This window comes from Crinia signifera, chromosome 8, assembly GCF_055691185.1.
Source record: "Crinia signifera chromosome 8, ASM5569118v1, whole genome shotgun sequence".
Lineage (NCBI taxonomy): Eukaryota > Metazoa > Chordata > Amphibia > Anura > Myobatrachidae > Crinia > Crinia signifera.
The window spans coordinates 144,258,659-144,276,651 of NC_139224.1; the positions used below are offsets into that span (position 1 = coordinate 144,258,659).

At 41.5% G+C, this 17,993-nt stretch overlaps 1 protein-coding gene across 4 annotated transcripts in view; it reads left to right on the plus strand.

Annotated features, from left to right (window-relative positions):
• Positions 1–14,776, plus strand: part of TTC4 (tetratricopeptide repeat domain 4) — a 23,329-nt gene extending 8,553 nt beyond the window's left edge. For all 4 annotated transcript variants that reach the window (XM_083157315.1, XM_083157314.1, XM_083157313.1 and 1 more), the window contains exons 6-11: positions 2,236–2,360; positions 3,888–3,974; positions 5,058–5,263; positions 5,960–6,044; positions 13,263–13,345; positions 14,255–14,776. In XM_083157315.1, coding sequence (XP_083013441.1) covers positions 2,236–2,360; positions 3,888–3,974; positions 5,058–5,263; positions 5,960–6,044; positions 13,263–13,345; positions 14,255–14,357 — 689 coding nt within the window. In that variant the 3' untranslated portion in view covers positions 14,358–14,776. The remainder of the gene's footprint in view (positions 1–2,235; positions 2,361–3,887; positions 3,975–5,057; positions 5,264–5,959; positions 6,045–13,262; positions 13,346–14,254) is intronic.
• The last annotated feature ends 3,217 nt before the right edge of the window (positions 14,777–17,993 follow it).

Sequence of the window (17,993 nt, forward strand, 5' to 3'; positions counted from 1 at the left end):
GCAGGCTCCAGAACGCGTTTCTCCGCCTCTATTTTGTATCAGCGGCTTCCTCAGCCAGCCGCTGATACAAAATAGAGGCGGAGAAACGCGTTCTGGAGCCTGCTCTGCCCAGACCATTGCCAGTCGATACCACTGCGGATTACAAATATCCCAATTGGGATTGGACAGTCTATAAAGGGACGGTACCAGTACCTGGAGCAGAACCCCTCCAACAAAGGGAGTGGACATCCACTGCAATACACTTGGCAGTTCTTGCTCGGATATAGGACCTGGAACTTTTTCCCTGAGACACAAGTGGGACCATTCTTTGTGGACTGGTAACTATTTGCTCACAGCATTTATTGTCTCATAAAGCAATATGCAGCCTAAAGCCTCATAGCCAGCCTGTGTCTAGCCCATTATATGTTAAATGTTGTTTGTCTTGTTTGTTATATTTGAGTGTAAAATTTAAATGTAAAATGCGCATTTTCTATTTTATTATGTATACCATGGTGTATGATTATTAAAAAATCACAAGCACAAAAACAATTTTAAGTGTTTTATTAGGGAGAAAAATTTGTTTGAGTGTGACAGCGCCATCTGGTGGGAACTTAGTATTTCCACACCATCCTCTTTTTTTGTATCAGCTAAAGGTTACAAAAGGTTTGTCAGCGCTCCGGACAATGATTCCAGATTATTGTTGGCGCTGTTCTATAAAAGGGGAGGACCAGATATTGGGCCTGATTCAAGCCAGTTTGCTAGGCTGCATATACTCACAGCTTAGGGAACAGGTAAGCCTGCCCAGCTCCGCCACTGCCCGATTTCCCTCATTAGCATGCGATGTGATGTGTACGAGAACACATCCCCTCAAATGCGGCCGCCCGGACCAAAAAATCATTTGATGGTTGATGACCATCGAATGATTTTTTTGTTTTGTTTTGTTTCTCCATCCATGGATAAAAGTAATTCTATATTTAAAAGGGGGCAGGAGTTTGCGTCATGTGATGTCAGCCGCTCGCCACATGCAGGCAGCAATGCACCTGTGCTCCCAGGGGAATAGCCATAAAACGCTGGGCGTTCTCCTGCCCGCCCCCGGACCTCCCTGTCCGGAGCGACAGTGTGAAACTCGCCGAAACAGTTCACTCCCGTGGTTTGCCTGTGTGCGTAATCGCGCATGCTTATTCACAGACCCCATTGGGGAAGAGGCCAAATTCTGACCCAAACGAATTGGTCTGAATCACCCCATTATGCCTTCATTAAAAATGTAGGATTATCCTAGCTTTATGCTCTATGAATTACTGTTCATATTTTATTCATTAAAAACCATAATTTTTGCTGTACGCTCATATGTATGTTCCAACATAACTCCGGAATGACTGCAGCAATTTACAACAAACTTGGTGCATATATGACTTACAATCTGGGAACAAACACTGTGGGGGGTAAGACACCCCTAGCACTCCTAGGGGTGGGACAGCAGCACTCCTAGGGGTGGGACAGCAGCACAGAGTATATCAGGAGACAGCATAATTCTTGAATGGCTGGAGCAATTTACACCAAACTTGGTACACATACAATATGAAAACAAACACTGTGCTGGTAAAACACCCCTAGCGTTGATGAAGCAGCACAGAGTATTTTAGCAGACAGCATAACTGCAGAACGGCAGGAGCTATTTAAGCAAAACTTGGTACACATATGGCTTACAATCTGTGAACAAACACTGTAGGGGGTAACACACCACTAGCATCCCTAGGGATGAGGCGGCAGCACAGAGTATTTAAGCAGACAGAATAACTCTGGAATGGCAGGAGCAATTTTACAGCGGTGGGGGGGTGGGGGGGTGGAGCAGCAGCACAGACTATATCAAGACATGTATGATCTGACATTGATGACAGGGCTACATGTGACAGGGACAGTGGCATGATGTGAGGAGGGGAATGGAGATAGCATGAACCCACACACTGAGAGTTATATAGTGGCAGTAGCAGGGTCCCCCAGCAGCACAGAGTATATTAGGAGATGCATAATGTGCTGCGCTCCAACATAAATTAAGGAACAACTATAATTCTAATATACAATCCTCATCCCGTGGCGAAGCACTGGTATTCAGCTAGTATGAAAAAAAAATAAACGGTTCTAGCTCTAACAGTGGTGGTGATCACTGTGGATATCGCCTTTTCAAATCACATCTATCATTTTTGTGCAGCAAGTGGCATTCTGTGAATAGTAAGGGCTGTCTTTGTCTTGTTGCAGGGGCTCTATGCTACATGGAAGTAAAGAAATACGCAGAAGCTTTGGCTTGGTGCGATGAAGGTTTACGGATCAGCCCAAGTGAGAAGAAACTATTGGAAACCAGGACAAAAGCAGATAAGCTCCATGTAAGGAAGGAATGTGGGTCATTTAATCGATGGGTTCTCCTAGTTGTGTTCTGGTTATACACAGAAATGTGGTTTGTATTAGCTGATATTGTGCAGACTAATCATTACTGTGATAACCGATAACCTATCCTCCTGCATTTATCTCCAACACTTCTCTAGAGCTGCACCATCCGCCTCCCCTGATTTCTATCTTTTTCACCTAATCTCTATAACCTTTTTCATCCTGTCTTTTCTAATTATTTCCCCCGTGCCCCAAAGTGATGGCACATTGTGTCTTTTTAATTTTGCTTTAAAAGTAGATGCTATGGCTTTTGTTGCATCGGGACACGGGAGCAGTGGGTATAGATTGCTTCTTCGGTGTCGGACTGTAAGTATCATTTGATCTCTGTACCTCAAGTCCTAACTCCTGGCACACTACTCTCTATCCTGTCTGCAGTAATGTCCTGAGCAGGTGGATATAAGGTTGCTTTACTTCTGGTTTTATTATTTTAGCTAGCATTTATGTTGCCCTGTTTATTGTGCACCATTCTTTACCTTGCTTTGGCTTTTTATAGTACTATGTATGGTGCCAGAAGACTCCTAGAAAGCAGTGGAGGCTGTCAGACCGCGCTCTGTTCTTGCAGTCTCTCCTATCTCCTATCCACACTTCGGGCTCGCCACACTATATAAAATCAACTCCACACCGACGTGGATAGTGGGGGTATGAAAAGGTCTGAGGATGCGTTCTGCCGCCCCTCGCGGGGCTCGCCACACTTCGGGGTGATGTGGAGAGTGGTGCTGTTTTAGGTGTTTTACCATATGAACTACTGAGATCTCATCTCATCTCACATCTCATCTCACATCTCACGCCACAAAAAAGGGCCATGAGATGCGATTTCACTCAGGGTGCAGTGAATAAATTAACTACTGAGCGTACTTAGGAAATCTGGGCGCCCTGCTAGGAAACAAGTACCCAAAAAAGTTTGAGAACATCTGGTCTAGTGTGGACCCAGCTTTAGTGCCAGATGTATCAAGCTTCAAAAAGAGATAAAATGGAGAGTGATAAACAGCCAGCCAATCAGCTCCTACCTGCCATGTCTCAGGCTGAGTTTGAAAAATGACAGGTAGCAGCTAATTGGCTGGTTGTTTATCACTCTCCACTTTTTCACTTTTTGAAGCTTGATGCACCTGGCCCTCAGTTATGTTGCTAGTGACAACCTCTGCTCCCCAGAAGAATTGTACAGAGGGCGATGTTTTACTTCTCATCTGGATTACAGTACTGGAAGTTTTTGCACAATATGATAATATGACCGAATGTAAACAGGGTTTAAAATTTGTTTAAAATAAGGTATTGGAGGTGGGGCCATGTTCATGATTGTGATATTGCAGGGTATCGGTGTCCAATGTGAACAATGCATTTCCCATGTCACAGTCTGCACTGGCCACTGCCGTGTGTGAGAAATACCAGTCGCCAGCTGCTGTTAGGCTCAATGTGTTACTTCATTAGTACACGGAGTATAAGAAATAAAATGCTTGTTCCACTTACAGAGAGCTGCAGAGCGAGATGCCAGGAAGATGAGACAGGCTGAAAAGAAGAAGCAGGCAGAAAAGGAATCTCTCCTCCGTGCAATTAAGGTGAGTGTCTGAGACGTTTGTTAAAGAATAAAGGGGTGGAATTCGTCCCCATCCCCGGTGGTTGGGGTTTGCGCATATGCGAATATGTGCATGTGCAAAACCAGAGGAGCAAACGGCTTCAGAGAGTTTCATACTCGTTCATTCCAAATGGGGTGGCAGGAGCAAGGGAATGGCCAGCGTTTTATGGGCGTGTCCAAAAAACCGCTGCAGGCATGTCGATGTCTGCTTGGGGCGGGTTGCTGACATCACATGACATCAGTGCCCACCCCGAATTTGACCATCTACGGCCAAGATAATAGTCCGTCTGGACTGACTTTTTTTCTGTGAACAGGAAAAAAAATCATTTGATGGTCAGTGACCATCAAATGATTTTTTGCCCATAAGGACGCATGCTAGGGGATGTGTAAGTGCATGAAATGTATTCTTCCCAGCTAAAATGTACTAAAATAGTTTTTAATGATTTTCTGTACAGTTATAATTTACTGCAGCGCAGTCTGTTATCCTTTTATAATAGGCTCATGCAGTTATCTGCCAGGTAAAGCCATGTGTTCCTTTCTGTCAGATAGGAACCTATAGATTGTAATTCCACCCATAACTGGAAAGTCAGTACATCCAGATCCTATAAGGTGGGTAGCTCGGGGTTCTGGGGATCAGGATGTATTCTTCTGCGACATTCCGTCCACCCGCTGCTTGTTGGATCTCCTTTGACCGTGGAAAGCAAACATGGAAGACATTACCACCTAAATGTGGGAGCATTAACACCACCAGCCATGGCTGTGTAAGACAGAGCTGCATCTAGATCACACTAAATCAGATAGCCAGGGATTGGGTGACATATGGCAGTGCCCTATTTCCTATGCCAGTCATTACAATAACAACTTTCAGATAATCTGCGGATCTGAAGCTTGCACTTATATGCACAAGCTTCGCTCTATGCTCCATTTCCACCTCCCCAATGCCAAATTATTCCTGGTACCTGGTTCCACCCCACTGTCACCTGCCTGGCCAGCAGCTGTTTTATTCTGTTGGCCTCTACTTACCTAAACACTATGGATATTGAATCCATAGTATTCTGTATTGTAGGAACGGGGGATAAAATTGCTTGATGAGCAGAATGAGGAAGAAGAGGAGACATCTGGGGTGTTACAGGACGGCCTCTCCTGCTCAGAGAACCTCACTGGGGCACAAGTACATTTGGATGAGGGTGGCCGCCTTAATTGGCCAGTGTTGTTCTTGTATCCGGAGCACAGTCAGACAGACTTCATCTCTTCCTTTCCAGAGGACTCTAGGTAGGTACCATCCCGCTAATCTTTAGTAGTAACTATGCCAGTTTCTCTCCCATGCTGTTCAGTATCACTAGTGTGCGGACCATATGCCCTCTGGTTTTATTAATCCAGGTAGATCACAAATTTTAGATGTAGCTAATAAATTGTTCTGAATGGTCGGATAATCCCATTCTGGTCCTTCATATGACTTTCCTGCCAGCTGGCCTCTTCTGTGTGCCCACCGCCACTCTACTGCTCATTCTTAGTGGTAGGATGAATCTTATGCAGCAGTTGGTCGCAGAGGGTGCCGGACGTCTCACCAACAGTCGGGATTCTGACAGTTATTACTGCGACATCGGAATCCCAACTGCTCCCTCGTGGGGGTCCACGACCCCATAGAGGGAGAATACTCGCCACCGTGCCCGCAGCGTGGCGAGCGCAGCGAGCCCACAAGGGGCTTCATTGCGCTCCCCCGATGTGCAGTCGGTATTCCGACTTCACGCTAATGACTGTCGGAATCCCGACTGTCGGTGTGTTATACCACACCCCCTAGTGACTTCCCATACTGAATACCTTACACCGGATGGTACAGAATATGCTAATATTGGATCATCTAAAGAGCAGAGGGCTATTGTATTGTCTAGGAAAGCATTACATGAAACTGTTTGTCACTATTTGTGTGTGCTTAGTCTGCTTCACATAGTGTCTGTGCGTTTGTAGGTTTACTGATCATCTGCACGAAATGTTTGCCCAAGAATTTCCCCCATGGGATACGGGGAGAAAATACCTTGCAGAGAACCTGGAGGTCAGTAACAAACGTTTATGTGTCACTTATAAGCAGCTCAGAGCCCCATGCATTTCACCTGTGTGTGACGTTACCTGTGTGCGTACCCTCCTGCAGCCTCAGCAGTGACACATGGACTACACTTGTGTGTATGACGTTCTGTGTGCGTACCCTCCTGCAGCCTCAGCAGTGACACATGCACTACACCTGTGTGTATGACGTTCTGTGTGCGTACCCTCCTGCAGCCTCAGCAGTGACACATGGACTACACCTGTGTGTGTATGACGTTCTGTGTACGTACCCTCCTGCAGTGACACATGCACTACACCTGTGTGTGACATTACTTATGTACGTACCCTCCTGCCGCCCCAGCAGTGACGCATGCACTACATGTGTGTGACATTATCTGTGTGCGTACCTTCCTGCAGCCACAGCAGTGACACATGCACTACACCTGTGTATGACGTTATCTGTGTGCGTACCCTTCTGCAACTTTTTTTTAAATTATTATAATTTCTTGTGCTGTGCTTTTCAGTCATGCATTTATTTAATACCATTATTTATTATAAAAAAAGTTAGTGACCCTGGGGCCACTCTGTAGCGCTAGTCGTGCTAGATCTGTATTTATAGAGAAAATTGAAGGGCAATATTCACCACAATACTATCTGCAGTGAAACAATATATACAATTATATCATTCAGTTAACGGTGCAGGGATGTCGCTGCTTCTTACACAGGGAGTGCTGATCCCCTTTAAAGAAACAATGTAGAAATTAAGTGGCAGACACCAGAGGTATCTGTCGCTTTAAGAAGCGCGGTCCTGCTCAGTAATTAAATGTTCATACATTTGTAGTAGAAAGTATAAATCAATTTATTAAAACAATATACAATAATAATTTCCCCCAAATAGCAATTCATGAATTGTATATATACAAAAGACAGACAAACAGAACATAGAACAAACAACATATAATAAAAGCTAGGATATTAGCTGGGATTGGCCGATTGGTTCAGTCACTATATAAATGAGGCTTTGTGCAGAATATAGCTAGAGGCAATTTAGAACTTGAATATAGTTACCAGTCCTGTACATTAGGTTCCAAGATAATGCGCTGATAATGGTGGTAATTAACCCTCAGGTCAGTCTCTCCATAAGATTTTTACCAGAGATGTACTCCGGAGTTGCTGCGATGGGGACCTTTCCTGCTGGACCAGCCAGCTGGGAGGTTAATGATTTGTAATCCACGTATACTTGCGCTGAACAGGAACACTGCACAATAGGACCAGCGGTGGGTATGGGCTTAAAAACGCGTTTCTCCGCCTGTCACTGGGGTCGGCGGCTTCCTCAGTCTGAGCCCACAATCATAAATCAAGCCATTATATAGCGGCGACTCTCGCGCCCTTCATTACACCCGCACTTCCGGGTTGCACTCCAAGCCTCGTTTTCGTTTCCATGTATTTATAGGCTCCCGCAGCCATCTTGTTTAATGCGTGTCAAGCCTCAATCTAGCTCTGGGAGCATAGTGATATTATCTTGCATGTACAAGCCTCATTTGCATATCCCGAATAAACGGGTTTTTTCCTTTTTTAGCACGATTGATAGTCCATATGCCCATAGATACTCCACCATGCCTCTATTTCTGCTGATATTTTGCCTCTTAGAAATGTACACCAAAACGGACCTATCATTGTCATATATTCGTTAGCAATCCTTAAAGGGACATACACACACATAACAAGGACATAACACAGAAAGATTCTAATAACAAAAATTCACAATCAATTAATGGTATTCATCTTTTTGCATGAATTATTAAATGAAAAAATTATTATAATAAAGAAAATATATATGGACATAGTAAAATAATAATAATAATAATGAATAAATAAAAAAATAATAATAATAATAAAATAGTAAAATAAAAAGTAATAATCTCAGGACATCAGTGTTGGTCATTTCATCCAGAGGACTCGATTTGTCCGTGGGGTCATATATTCGATAGCATGCATGGAATCAGATTACAACTAAAAGACTACAAATAATGTGTCACCCGCTCAAAAAATTTATAAATCATACTAATCGTTATAAAATAATAATAATTATAGAAAATTCTATTTAAAAATTATATATTATAATTCTCCAATAATAGTACTAATAACCAATCACTCCCTTCAGTGACATAACCACCCTCCCAATAACATAACCCACCCTCACCCTACCCTCAATAATTGACAATACAAATACCTAATTAAAACTAATAATAATAATTAACCCTTCGGACTACATATCTATCCCCCCACTATTGGGTCCAACAGATAAACACCCACATAAATTTACCAGATTAGTTACACATTCTATCTTGCATGATTATAAAGGCTATTGCCCGATTTTTAACTCCTACCCCTACAGGTCCCCCATCCCGGCAGTAAATACTCGATAACATTCAAAGAGAGAATACTAAATACCGTTCAATTCTATTGTATCATTTAGTCCAAGTGGACTTAAGGTTTTCAAGCAGAAAATCCAGTAGGCCTCCCTCCTACACAATCGAACATATCTATCTCCGCCTCTAGGCGTACTTACGATATGTTCGATCCCTATCATGCGAAACCCCTTCACATCACCCTTTTGACAAAGGGCCATGTGCCTATAAAGACTATTATTCCTATTTATTTTCATAATATTTCTCTTATGTTCCATATACCTGATATGGAGATTTCTGATTGTGCGGCCTACATACTGCAGGCCGCACCCACAGGTTAAGAGGTAGACTATGTATTTGGTTTTACAATTAATGAAGGTTTTGATTGGAAAAATTTCACCGGAGACATAGGATGAAAAATTAGTGCACTTCTTTTCAGAGGTTATACAAGACCCACATGAACCCCCCCCCCCCCACACCTATGGTAACCTTCAGGTTTGGGTGGGAGCCACGTTGTTAAACTTGCGCCCTGATTTTCCTTTTTCTTGAAAAAACTCGGCGCCAGCTTTTCTTTTAAATTACGTGCTCTTCTAAATACTATTGTATTATCAAAATTAATTTCATTATTGAGAATTTCGTCTGATTTTAACAGGTACATGTTCTTTTTTATGATCTTTTTAATCTCCATTGCTTTAGTATTATACTGTGTAACAAACACAGCCTTCTTATTTTTAACACACTTCTTTTTCTTTTCTCCAGTCTCCTGTGTTCCCAGGTCGGAGCCTAGCAGTATTTCTCTATCTATTTTTTCCACTGCTTCCATGGACTCCTGCAGTAGTTTGGGGGGGGGGGGTAGCCCTGCTCAAGGAACGACTGACGAATATTTTCACTCTGTCTTTTGAATGCTACATTAGTTGAGCAATTACGCTTTATCCGCATGAACTGGCTCTTGGGGATGTTTGATTTCCACTTTTTGTAGCGATTGCTCTGAAAGTTCAGGTACCTATTTTGGTCCACACTTTTGATATAAGTTTCAGTTTGTACTTTACCTCCTTCTATCTTGAGGGCGATATCCAGGAAATTAACATTACTTTTATGAAAATTACCAGTAATTTTTATAAAAGTAATGTTAATTTCCTGGATATCGCCCTCAAGATAGAAGGAGGTAAAGTACAAACTGAAACTTATATCAAAAGTGTGGACCAAAATAGGTACCTGAACTTTCAGAGCAATCACTACAAAAAGTGGAAATCAAACATCCCCAAGAGCCAGTTCATGCGGATAAAGCGTAATTGCTCAACTAATGTAGCATTCAAAAGACAGAGTGAAAATATTCGTCAGTCGTTCCTTGAGCAGGGCTACCCCCCCCCCCCCCCAAACTACTGCAGGAGTCCATGGAAGCAGTGGAAAAAATAGATAGAGAAATACTGCTAGGCTCCGACCTGGGAACACAGGAGACTGGAGAAAAGAAAAAGAAGTGTGTTAAAAATAAGAAGGCTGTGTTTGTTACACAGTATAATACTAAAGCAATGGAGATTAAAAAGATCATAAAAAAGAACATGTACCTGTTAAAATCAGACGAAATTCTCAATAATGAAATTAATTTTGATAATACAATAGTATTTAGAAGAGCACGTAATTTAAAAGAAAAGCTGGCGCCGAGTTTTTTCAAGAAAAAGGAAAATCAGGGCGCAAGTTTAACAACGTGGCTCCCACCCAAACCTGAAGGTTACCATAGGTGTGGGGGGGGGGGGTTCATGTGGGTCTTGTATAACCTCTGAAAAGAAGTGCACTAATTTTTCATCCTATGTCTCCGGTGAAATTTTTCCAATCAAAACCTTCATTAATTGTAAAACCAAATACATAGTCTACCTCTTAACCTGCGGGTGCGGCCTGCAGTATGTAGGCCGCACAATCAGAAATCTCCATATCAGGTATATGGAACATAAGAGAAATATTATGAAAATAAATAGGAATAATAGTCTTTATAGGCACATGGCCCTTTGTCAAAAGGGTGATGTGAAGGGGTTTCGCATGATAGGGATCGAACATATCGTAAGTACGCCTAGAGGCGGAGATAGATATGTTCGATTGTGTAGGAGGGAGGCCTACTGGATTTTCTGCTTGAAAACCTTAAGTCCACTTGGACTAAATGATACAATAGAATTGAACGGTATTTAGTATTCTCTCTTTGAATGTTATCGAGTATTTACTGCCGGGATGGGGGACCTGTTGGGGTAGGAGTTAAAAATCGGGCAATAGCCTTTATAATCATGCAAGATAGAATGTGTAACTAATCTGGTAAATTTATGTGGGTGTTTATCTGTTGGACCCAATAGTGGGGGGTGGGGGGATAGATATGTAGTCCGAAGGGTTAATTATTATTATTAGTTTTAATTAGGTATTTGTATTGTCAATTATTGAGGGTAGGGTGAGGGTGGGTTATGTTATTGGGAGGGTGGTTATGTCACTGAAGGGAGTGATTGGTTATTAGTACTATTATTGGAGAATTATAATATATAATTTTTAAATAGAATTTTCTATAATTATTATTATTTTATAACGATTAGTATGATTTATAAATTTTTTGAGCGGGTGACACATTATTTGTAGTCTTTTAGTTGTAATCTGATTCCATGCATGCTATCGAATATATGACCCCACGGACAAATCGAGTCCTCTGGATGAAATGACCAACACTGATGTTGTAACTAAAGATGTCCTGAGATTATTACTTTTTATTTTACTATTTTATTATTATTATTATTTTTTTATTTATTCATTATTATTATTATTATTATTATTATTTTACTATGTCCATATATATTTTCTTTATTATAATAATTTTTTCATTTAATAATTCATGCAAAAAGATGAATACCATTAATTGATTGTGAATTTTTGTTATTAGTATCTTTCTGTGTTATGTCCTTGTTATGTGTGTGTATGTCCCTTTAAGGATTGCTAACGAATATATGACAATGATAGGTCCGTTTTGGTGTACATTTCTAAGAGGCAAAATATCAGCAGAAATAGAGGCATGGTGGAGTATCTATGGGCATATGGACTATCAATCGTGCTAAAAAAGGAAAAAACCCGTTTATTCGGGATATGCAAATGAGGCTTGTACATGCAAGATAATATCACTATGCTCCCAGAGCTAGATTGAGGCTTGACACGCATTAAACAAGATGGCTGCGGGAGCCTATAAATACATGGAAACGAAAACGAGGCTTGGAGTGCAACCCGGAAGTGTGGGTGTAATGAAGGGCGCGAGAGTCGCCGCTATATAATGGCTTGATTTATGATTGTGGGCTCAGACTGAGGAAGCCGCCGACCCCAGTGACAGGCGGAGAAACGCGTTTTTGAGCCCATACCCACCGCTGGTCCTATTGTGCAGTGTTCCTGTTCAGCGCAAGTACACGTGGATTACAAATCATTAACCTCCCAGCTGGCTGGTCCAGCAGGAAAGGTCCCCATCGCAGCAACTCCGGAGTACATCTCTGGTAAAAATCTTATGGAGAGACTGACCTGAGGGTTAATTACCACCATTATCAGCGCATTATCTTGGAACCTAATGTACAGGACTGGTAACTATATTCAAGTTCTAAATTGCCTCTAGCTATATTCTGCACAAAGCCTCATTTATATAGTGACTGAACCAATCGGCCAATCCCAGCTAATATCCTAGCTTTTATTATATGTTGTTTGTTCTATGTTCTGTTTGTCTGTCTGTTGTATATATACAATTCATGAATTGCTATTTGGGGGAAATTATTATTGTATATTGTTTTAATAAATTGATTTATACTTTCTACTACAAATGTATGGACATTTAATTACTGAGCAGGACCGCGCTTCTTAAAGCGACAGATACCTCTGGTGTCTGCCACTTAATTTCTACATTATTTATTATGTATTTTTTATGTGTTATGGCACATCAGTAATTTGTTTATGTAATATGCAGTGACCATGCAGAAAATTTGCAATACACAGGGACCATGCAGACAATGGCCCTTATTCTGGTTCACTTGCAAAGGCAAATTCCTTCTCAAATGAACAAAGCCATGTGCACTGCAGGTGGGGCAGATGTAACATGTGCAGAGATATTTAGATTTGGGCGGGTTATTTTGTTTCTGTGCAGGGTAAATACTGGCTGCATTATGTTTACACTGCAATTTAGATAGCACTTTGAAGTAAAACCCCACCCAAATCTAATTCTCTCTGCACCTGTTACATCTGCCCCCCCTGCAGTGCACATGGTTTTGTCCATTTGAGAAGGAATTTGCCTTTGTGGGTGAACCAGAATAAGGGCCAATGTGTTATATACAGGGACCATGCAGATAATGTGCAATATATGGGGATAATGCAGCCATAACACATAAAGACCTGGCTGAAAACAAAGGAAAGCACGAGATAGAAGCAGGTTACTTTTATGTTCAAGAAAATAAATGAGTGTTATTCAAAGGATGAAATCCAATCTAACGGTAGCCTGTACGGAGTGACGTGTTTTCAGTGTTCCTGAACAGTATATACCTAGAGCCCAAGCATTTTCCACTGCTGTAGTTTCCTAACTCGAATGAGAAACTTGGTGAGTGAATAAAGTTGCTCGGTCTATAACTGCAGCCTCCATAAGGCAGACACACATTGTGCCTGCTAATGCTATCTATCCAAGGTAAAATGAAAGGGTTACATGAATGCACTCTACAGATTCTAATAAGCATCCCTTATGTGTAGATTTGTGACATCCTGTTTGATGACATCACTAGGTAATATAGCCATTGTCTCAATGAATGTCTCTGTGTGTTACTCTGCAGGTGTACTTTGAGGATGAAGGATCTCTGGCCTTTCACCAGGTGGATCCAGACAGCACCCTACTCCAGACATTACAGCACAGCAGGTGAGACTTCTATCCTGTTTTGGGGCCTACACACGGCTGTGCTGAGCGCTCATTGCTCAGCACACAGCGCTGTGCGATCTGTCAGAGCCAGTGTTTTCCAGTGAGAACACTGGCCCTGACTGGCAATCCAACTAGAGTTAGTCTGCACGCAGGGCCGCGCATCGCTATCGCCCCCTACACACAGATAGATGTAGGGTCATTTTCTAAGCGATGAAAAATGGGCTGAAATATCCCCATGTGTAGGCCTCATTAATCAATGTCTTTGGATCTAGGACGTGGATTGTGGTCCAGGATTCTAAAGTCCAAATGCACACACACTATGCAAATATCTGCACACTGTGCTTGTACTATAGAAGGAAAAGGCAGACCGCATGAGAGCTGCGCCCTGCGTACCATGCATACAAACAGGCGGTTCCTCAAATGAGCTGCAGGGAAGCAGGCTGCCGAGGTTGGACAGAGAGTGTCCATCTCAGTCAAACCCTGTGTGTTCTATTATCCACAAGATTGCTACCCTGTTTTGCAGGCTTACTGCTGGCTTTAAGCAGTAACATAGCGCTCAGGAGCCGCCTAGTGATGTGTAAGAACCAGCCAGGAAAGATATTAATAGACAATCACAAACCTACTGTAATAATTAGATGCAGCAGCCATTTCTTTAGGGGCATAAGCTGTCACAGCGAAGATAGAACAGGTTGTAGTTTAATATGGTGTGATTTGTAAATGTGTTAATAGTTATTTTATATATATATATATATATATATATATATATATATATATATATATATATATATATATATATATATATATATATATATATATATATACGCTTTATAATCTGTTTTAATAACTGCCATTATCACCTGTATTCGGATAACACTGAATTGTAACTTGTATTTATTTGTATGCCCACAGATTCCGCGTGAAAGCTGGAACACCTTCGTTTGTAATTTTGGTGAAGCAAAGTCCATTCAGTATGAAGTATCTTTCAGACAAAAAAGTGTATAGGATACGCTGATGACTAACGACGTATGAACTACGAACTTCTTTGTTCCGTTAAAAGAAAGAGAGATCATTATAGGTGTCACTATATATTCAGGCATCCACTGGCACTACATTGCAATACAAGTTTTATAGTAAAAGTTTTAGTTTAAAGTCTTCTGTTGCCTGCACCATCCCGGCCACAAAACTCCATCCTCTGGTTAAGCCGCGATGGCTACAGACATTGCTGTTAGATTATCGGTTACCTTGTTGCACAGACTTCTGGGAATTCTGCTTGCTGGGACTGGACAGAATCTGTAGGAAAAAAAAATATTTTTTTGAGTTTCTACATTTTTGGGTGCCCTTCAGTCCTGTCTTCATAACATTGCAAGAATTACAGTGGGAGCATCACCGTTGTGTGTATGTATGTAATAATAATAAATATTATTTTATTTACATAGCGCTCTTTCTCCAATAGGACTCAAGGTGCTTAACAGATAGCGTAAATGTAATACAGTACAGGAACTATGAAGTACATAAAAGATTTTCATAAACAATACTTAAGGGAATTGCGGAAATGCTCAACTAAACAGGAAAGTATTGAGTCTGGAACTGTGCGGGGACAGGAGTTCCATAGAGTTGGAGCCACATGGCTAAAATCTTGACCCCCGGATGAATTGTGGGAGATTGTAGGTGCTGCTGAAAGTCCTTCATCAGCAGTAATTGGGTGGGACAGTATGGAATCAGAAGCTGCTTCCGGTACGTACTTACCTTAGTGCTGCTACATAATGCCGGAATTGTAGTAGTCTATAAACTATTAGTAATAAATGACAAAGCAATATACAGTATACGCAAAAATTAAAGGTCTGATTGCCATGGAGGGCACCTTAAAGCTAAAGAATAGCATAGGCCAGAGTTTCCCAAAATATGTCCTCACGGCACCAAACAGTCCAGGGTTTTTATTTTTATCACCAATAGTTATTATTGAAGTTTAGTAAACAAATATGGTGAAAGGCATACAGAGTAAAGAATACATTGTATGTTATATTTAACACAAGACACTTTAAAGTTCACTTAAAAATAGTAAACACCAGAAAATAAACAGTGTCATAATGGTGACAAAACCCATACAGAACATTGAACTTAAATTTTAATGATGTCCTTTCATGAGCACAGGTGACTAAATTATCTTCTTATTCTCCATTGCTTAAAACCTTGCCTGTTAGGTGCTTAGATGCCAGCCATGTCTCCATGAGGTTACATGATACCAAGAGTTGGCGTATTGTAAGGCTATGAAGTGATAGTAATGTACTGTTCCACTCACACTATTACAGTCACCCACAACACCCAAGCCATCCAAGTTGTAAGGGTGTTCACGCTTGAGCACAAGATACACAGGGGTAGATTTATTAAGCTTGGTGAAGTGATAAAGTGTCTGGTTTTTATCACCGGCCAATCAGCTCTTACCTGTCATTTTTCAAATCAAGCCTGTAACTTCACAGTTATGAGCTGATTGGCCGGTGATAAAAACCAGACACTTTATCACTTCACCTAGCTTAATAAATCTGCCCCTTAGTTAGTACACTACCATAGCAGCCATGTCTGGGAAAATCTGGGACTTATTGTTGCGATGCACTGCCTTTTTGTTTTGCTGCAGCCATTTGCCAAATTCTGTTGACAACCATTTGGAAGGTGGGAGTGTCAAGATGCTTCCAGTTAGAGGCTATCCGGTATCTGATGGATTCTTAGCGGTTAGGGCGATTGTTACTATTCTTTTTTTTTAATCATTAGATTTTTATTTTTATTTCTTCAATAAAATAACAGGGGGGTACAGAAGGGAAAGTTGGGGGGGGGACGACAAAAAAAACAGTGAGTAATAAGTTGTACATGTCTCACACATAGCATCAAATCAAGATAATACTTTGATAGTTCAGTCTGTATCCATATGTTCAAGGAAACATTGCTAATCAATTACATTTCAATTTCAATGCAATTCAATTCAATTAGCCCCCATCTACTGTGAGCACAGTATATTCAGATCAGGAGGACTGATGTGTACCGTTGTGTGACCGGAATTTTCCATATACATGGACCAGCCAAGCCATTTAATAACTATTGAGTTAGAGAAGGAGGAGTACTTGGCGTCGGCAGTCTCGTATACATAGTGGCTATGTACTTTATTCCGGATAGACATTATGGACAGAAGTATATCAGATTTCCATAATTTAGCGATGCTGGCCTTGGTAGCTATAAGGACATGACCCAGAATATACCTATCTGCCGCTGATAGTTGGATTGGAAAAACATGGAGTAATGCCATAGCTGGGTCAGGGGAAACGGGGTGGTTTAATATTGAGCTTATCAGTTGAAAGACTTCTCCCCAGAGAGGCCGCAGGCGTGGGCACGCCCAGAAAATGTGGAATATGTCTCCGGTATTACCGCAATTTCTCCAGCAGAAGTTAGGGGATGAAGGCCAGATCTTATGTAGCCTGGCTGGGGTGAAGTAGGCCCTATGAAGCAGCTTGAAGAACATCTCAGAGTGGTTTATACACCGAGATATCCTGAAGCAAGATTTATAGATACTCTCCCATTCCTCCTCGTTGAAGGATACATTCAAGTCCCTTTCCCATAAGGATTGAGATTTCAGTTTAGACCTTTCAAGAGTGGAAAGCAAGTGGGAGTACCACCACGAAATCCCACCTTTATGTGAATAATCACTCACCCTAGTTTTAAGAAAGACAGGGAAAGTTGGTTTTTTAGAAGGCGTTTTTAGGTGAGTTTGTAGCCAGCTCCTAATTTGCAAATAGACGAAGAAGTCCTGTTTGGGAATATTAAAGTTATCTTGTAAATATTTAAAGGATACAAAATTCTCCCCAACATATAGGTCTCCCACTGTGTTTATACCCTGGTCGATCCACCTTTTTATCGGCAAATTGGGGATTAAAGATTTAAGAGCATTAAATGATAGGAAGGGAGCCGGTAGGTCTATCTTTTCTAGAGAGGCTGTCATTTTATACCAGGCATCTAGGGTTGCTTTAATGGATTTGCAGGAGGATGAGATTTTCCTCGTTTCATCTGGAGGGAGCCATAACAGGTCTGCGATAGGTGTGGGGTGGGAGTATGTACTCTCCAGCAGGACCCATGGTTTGGGGTCCTTAAGATCGAACCAATCCCTGGCCTGGTTTAACGCACAGGAGGAGTAGTATAATTCAATATCAGGATAGGCTATGCCTCCTTCTGTTTTAGATCGACTCAATATCTTCTTTGCAATTTTAGGTTTAGCCCCTCTCCAAATATATTTAGTCAAGAGTTGATTAAATTTGTTGAACAGTTTTTTGGTGGGGGGTCTTGGAATGGAACGAAATAAATACATCAGCTTCGGGAGGAGGATCATTTTTGCTGCCGCAACTCTCCCCAGCCATGAAACGTCGTGCATCATCCAGTCCCCAGTCAGCTCCGCAAAGGCCCTCAACAAGGGGTCATAATTACATTCAAAAAGGGAGTGTTCAGGCGCTAGATTAATTCCCAAATAACACAGTGATCGGGTTTGCCACGAATAGCCGTATTTTGCTTTTAATCTAGTGACAGTCTCTGGGGGGAGTCCTAGAGGAAGAGCCTCTGTCTTACTAGTGTTTAATTTATAGAATGAAACTTCAGAGTATTCTTGTAACAC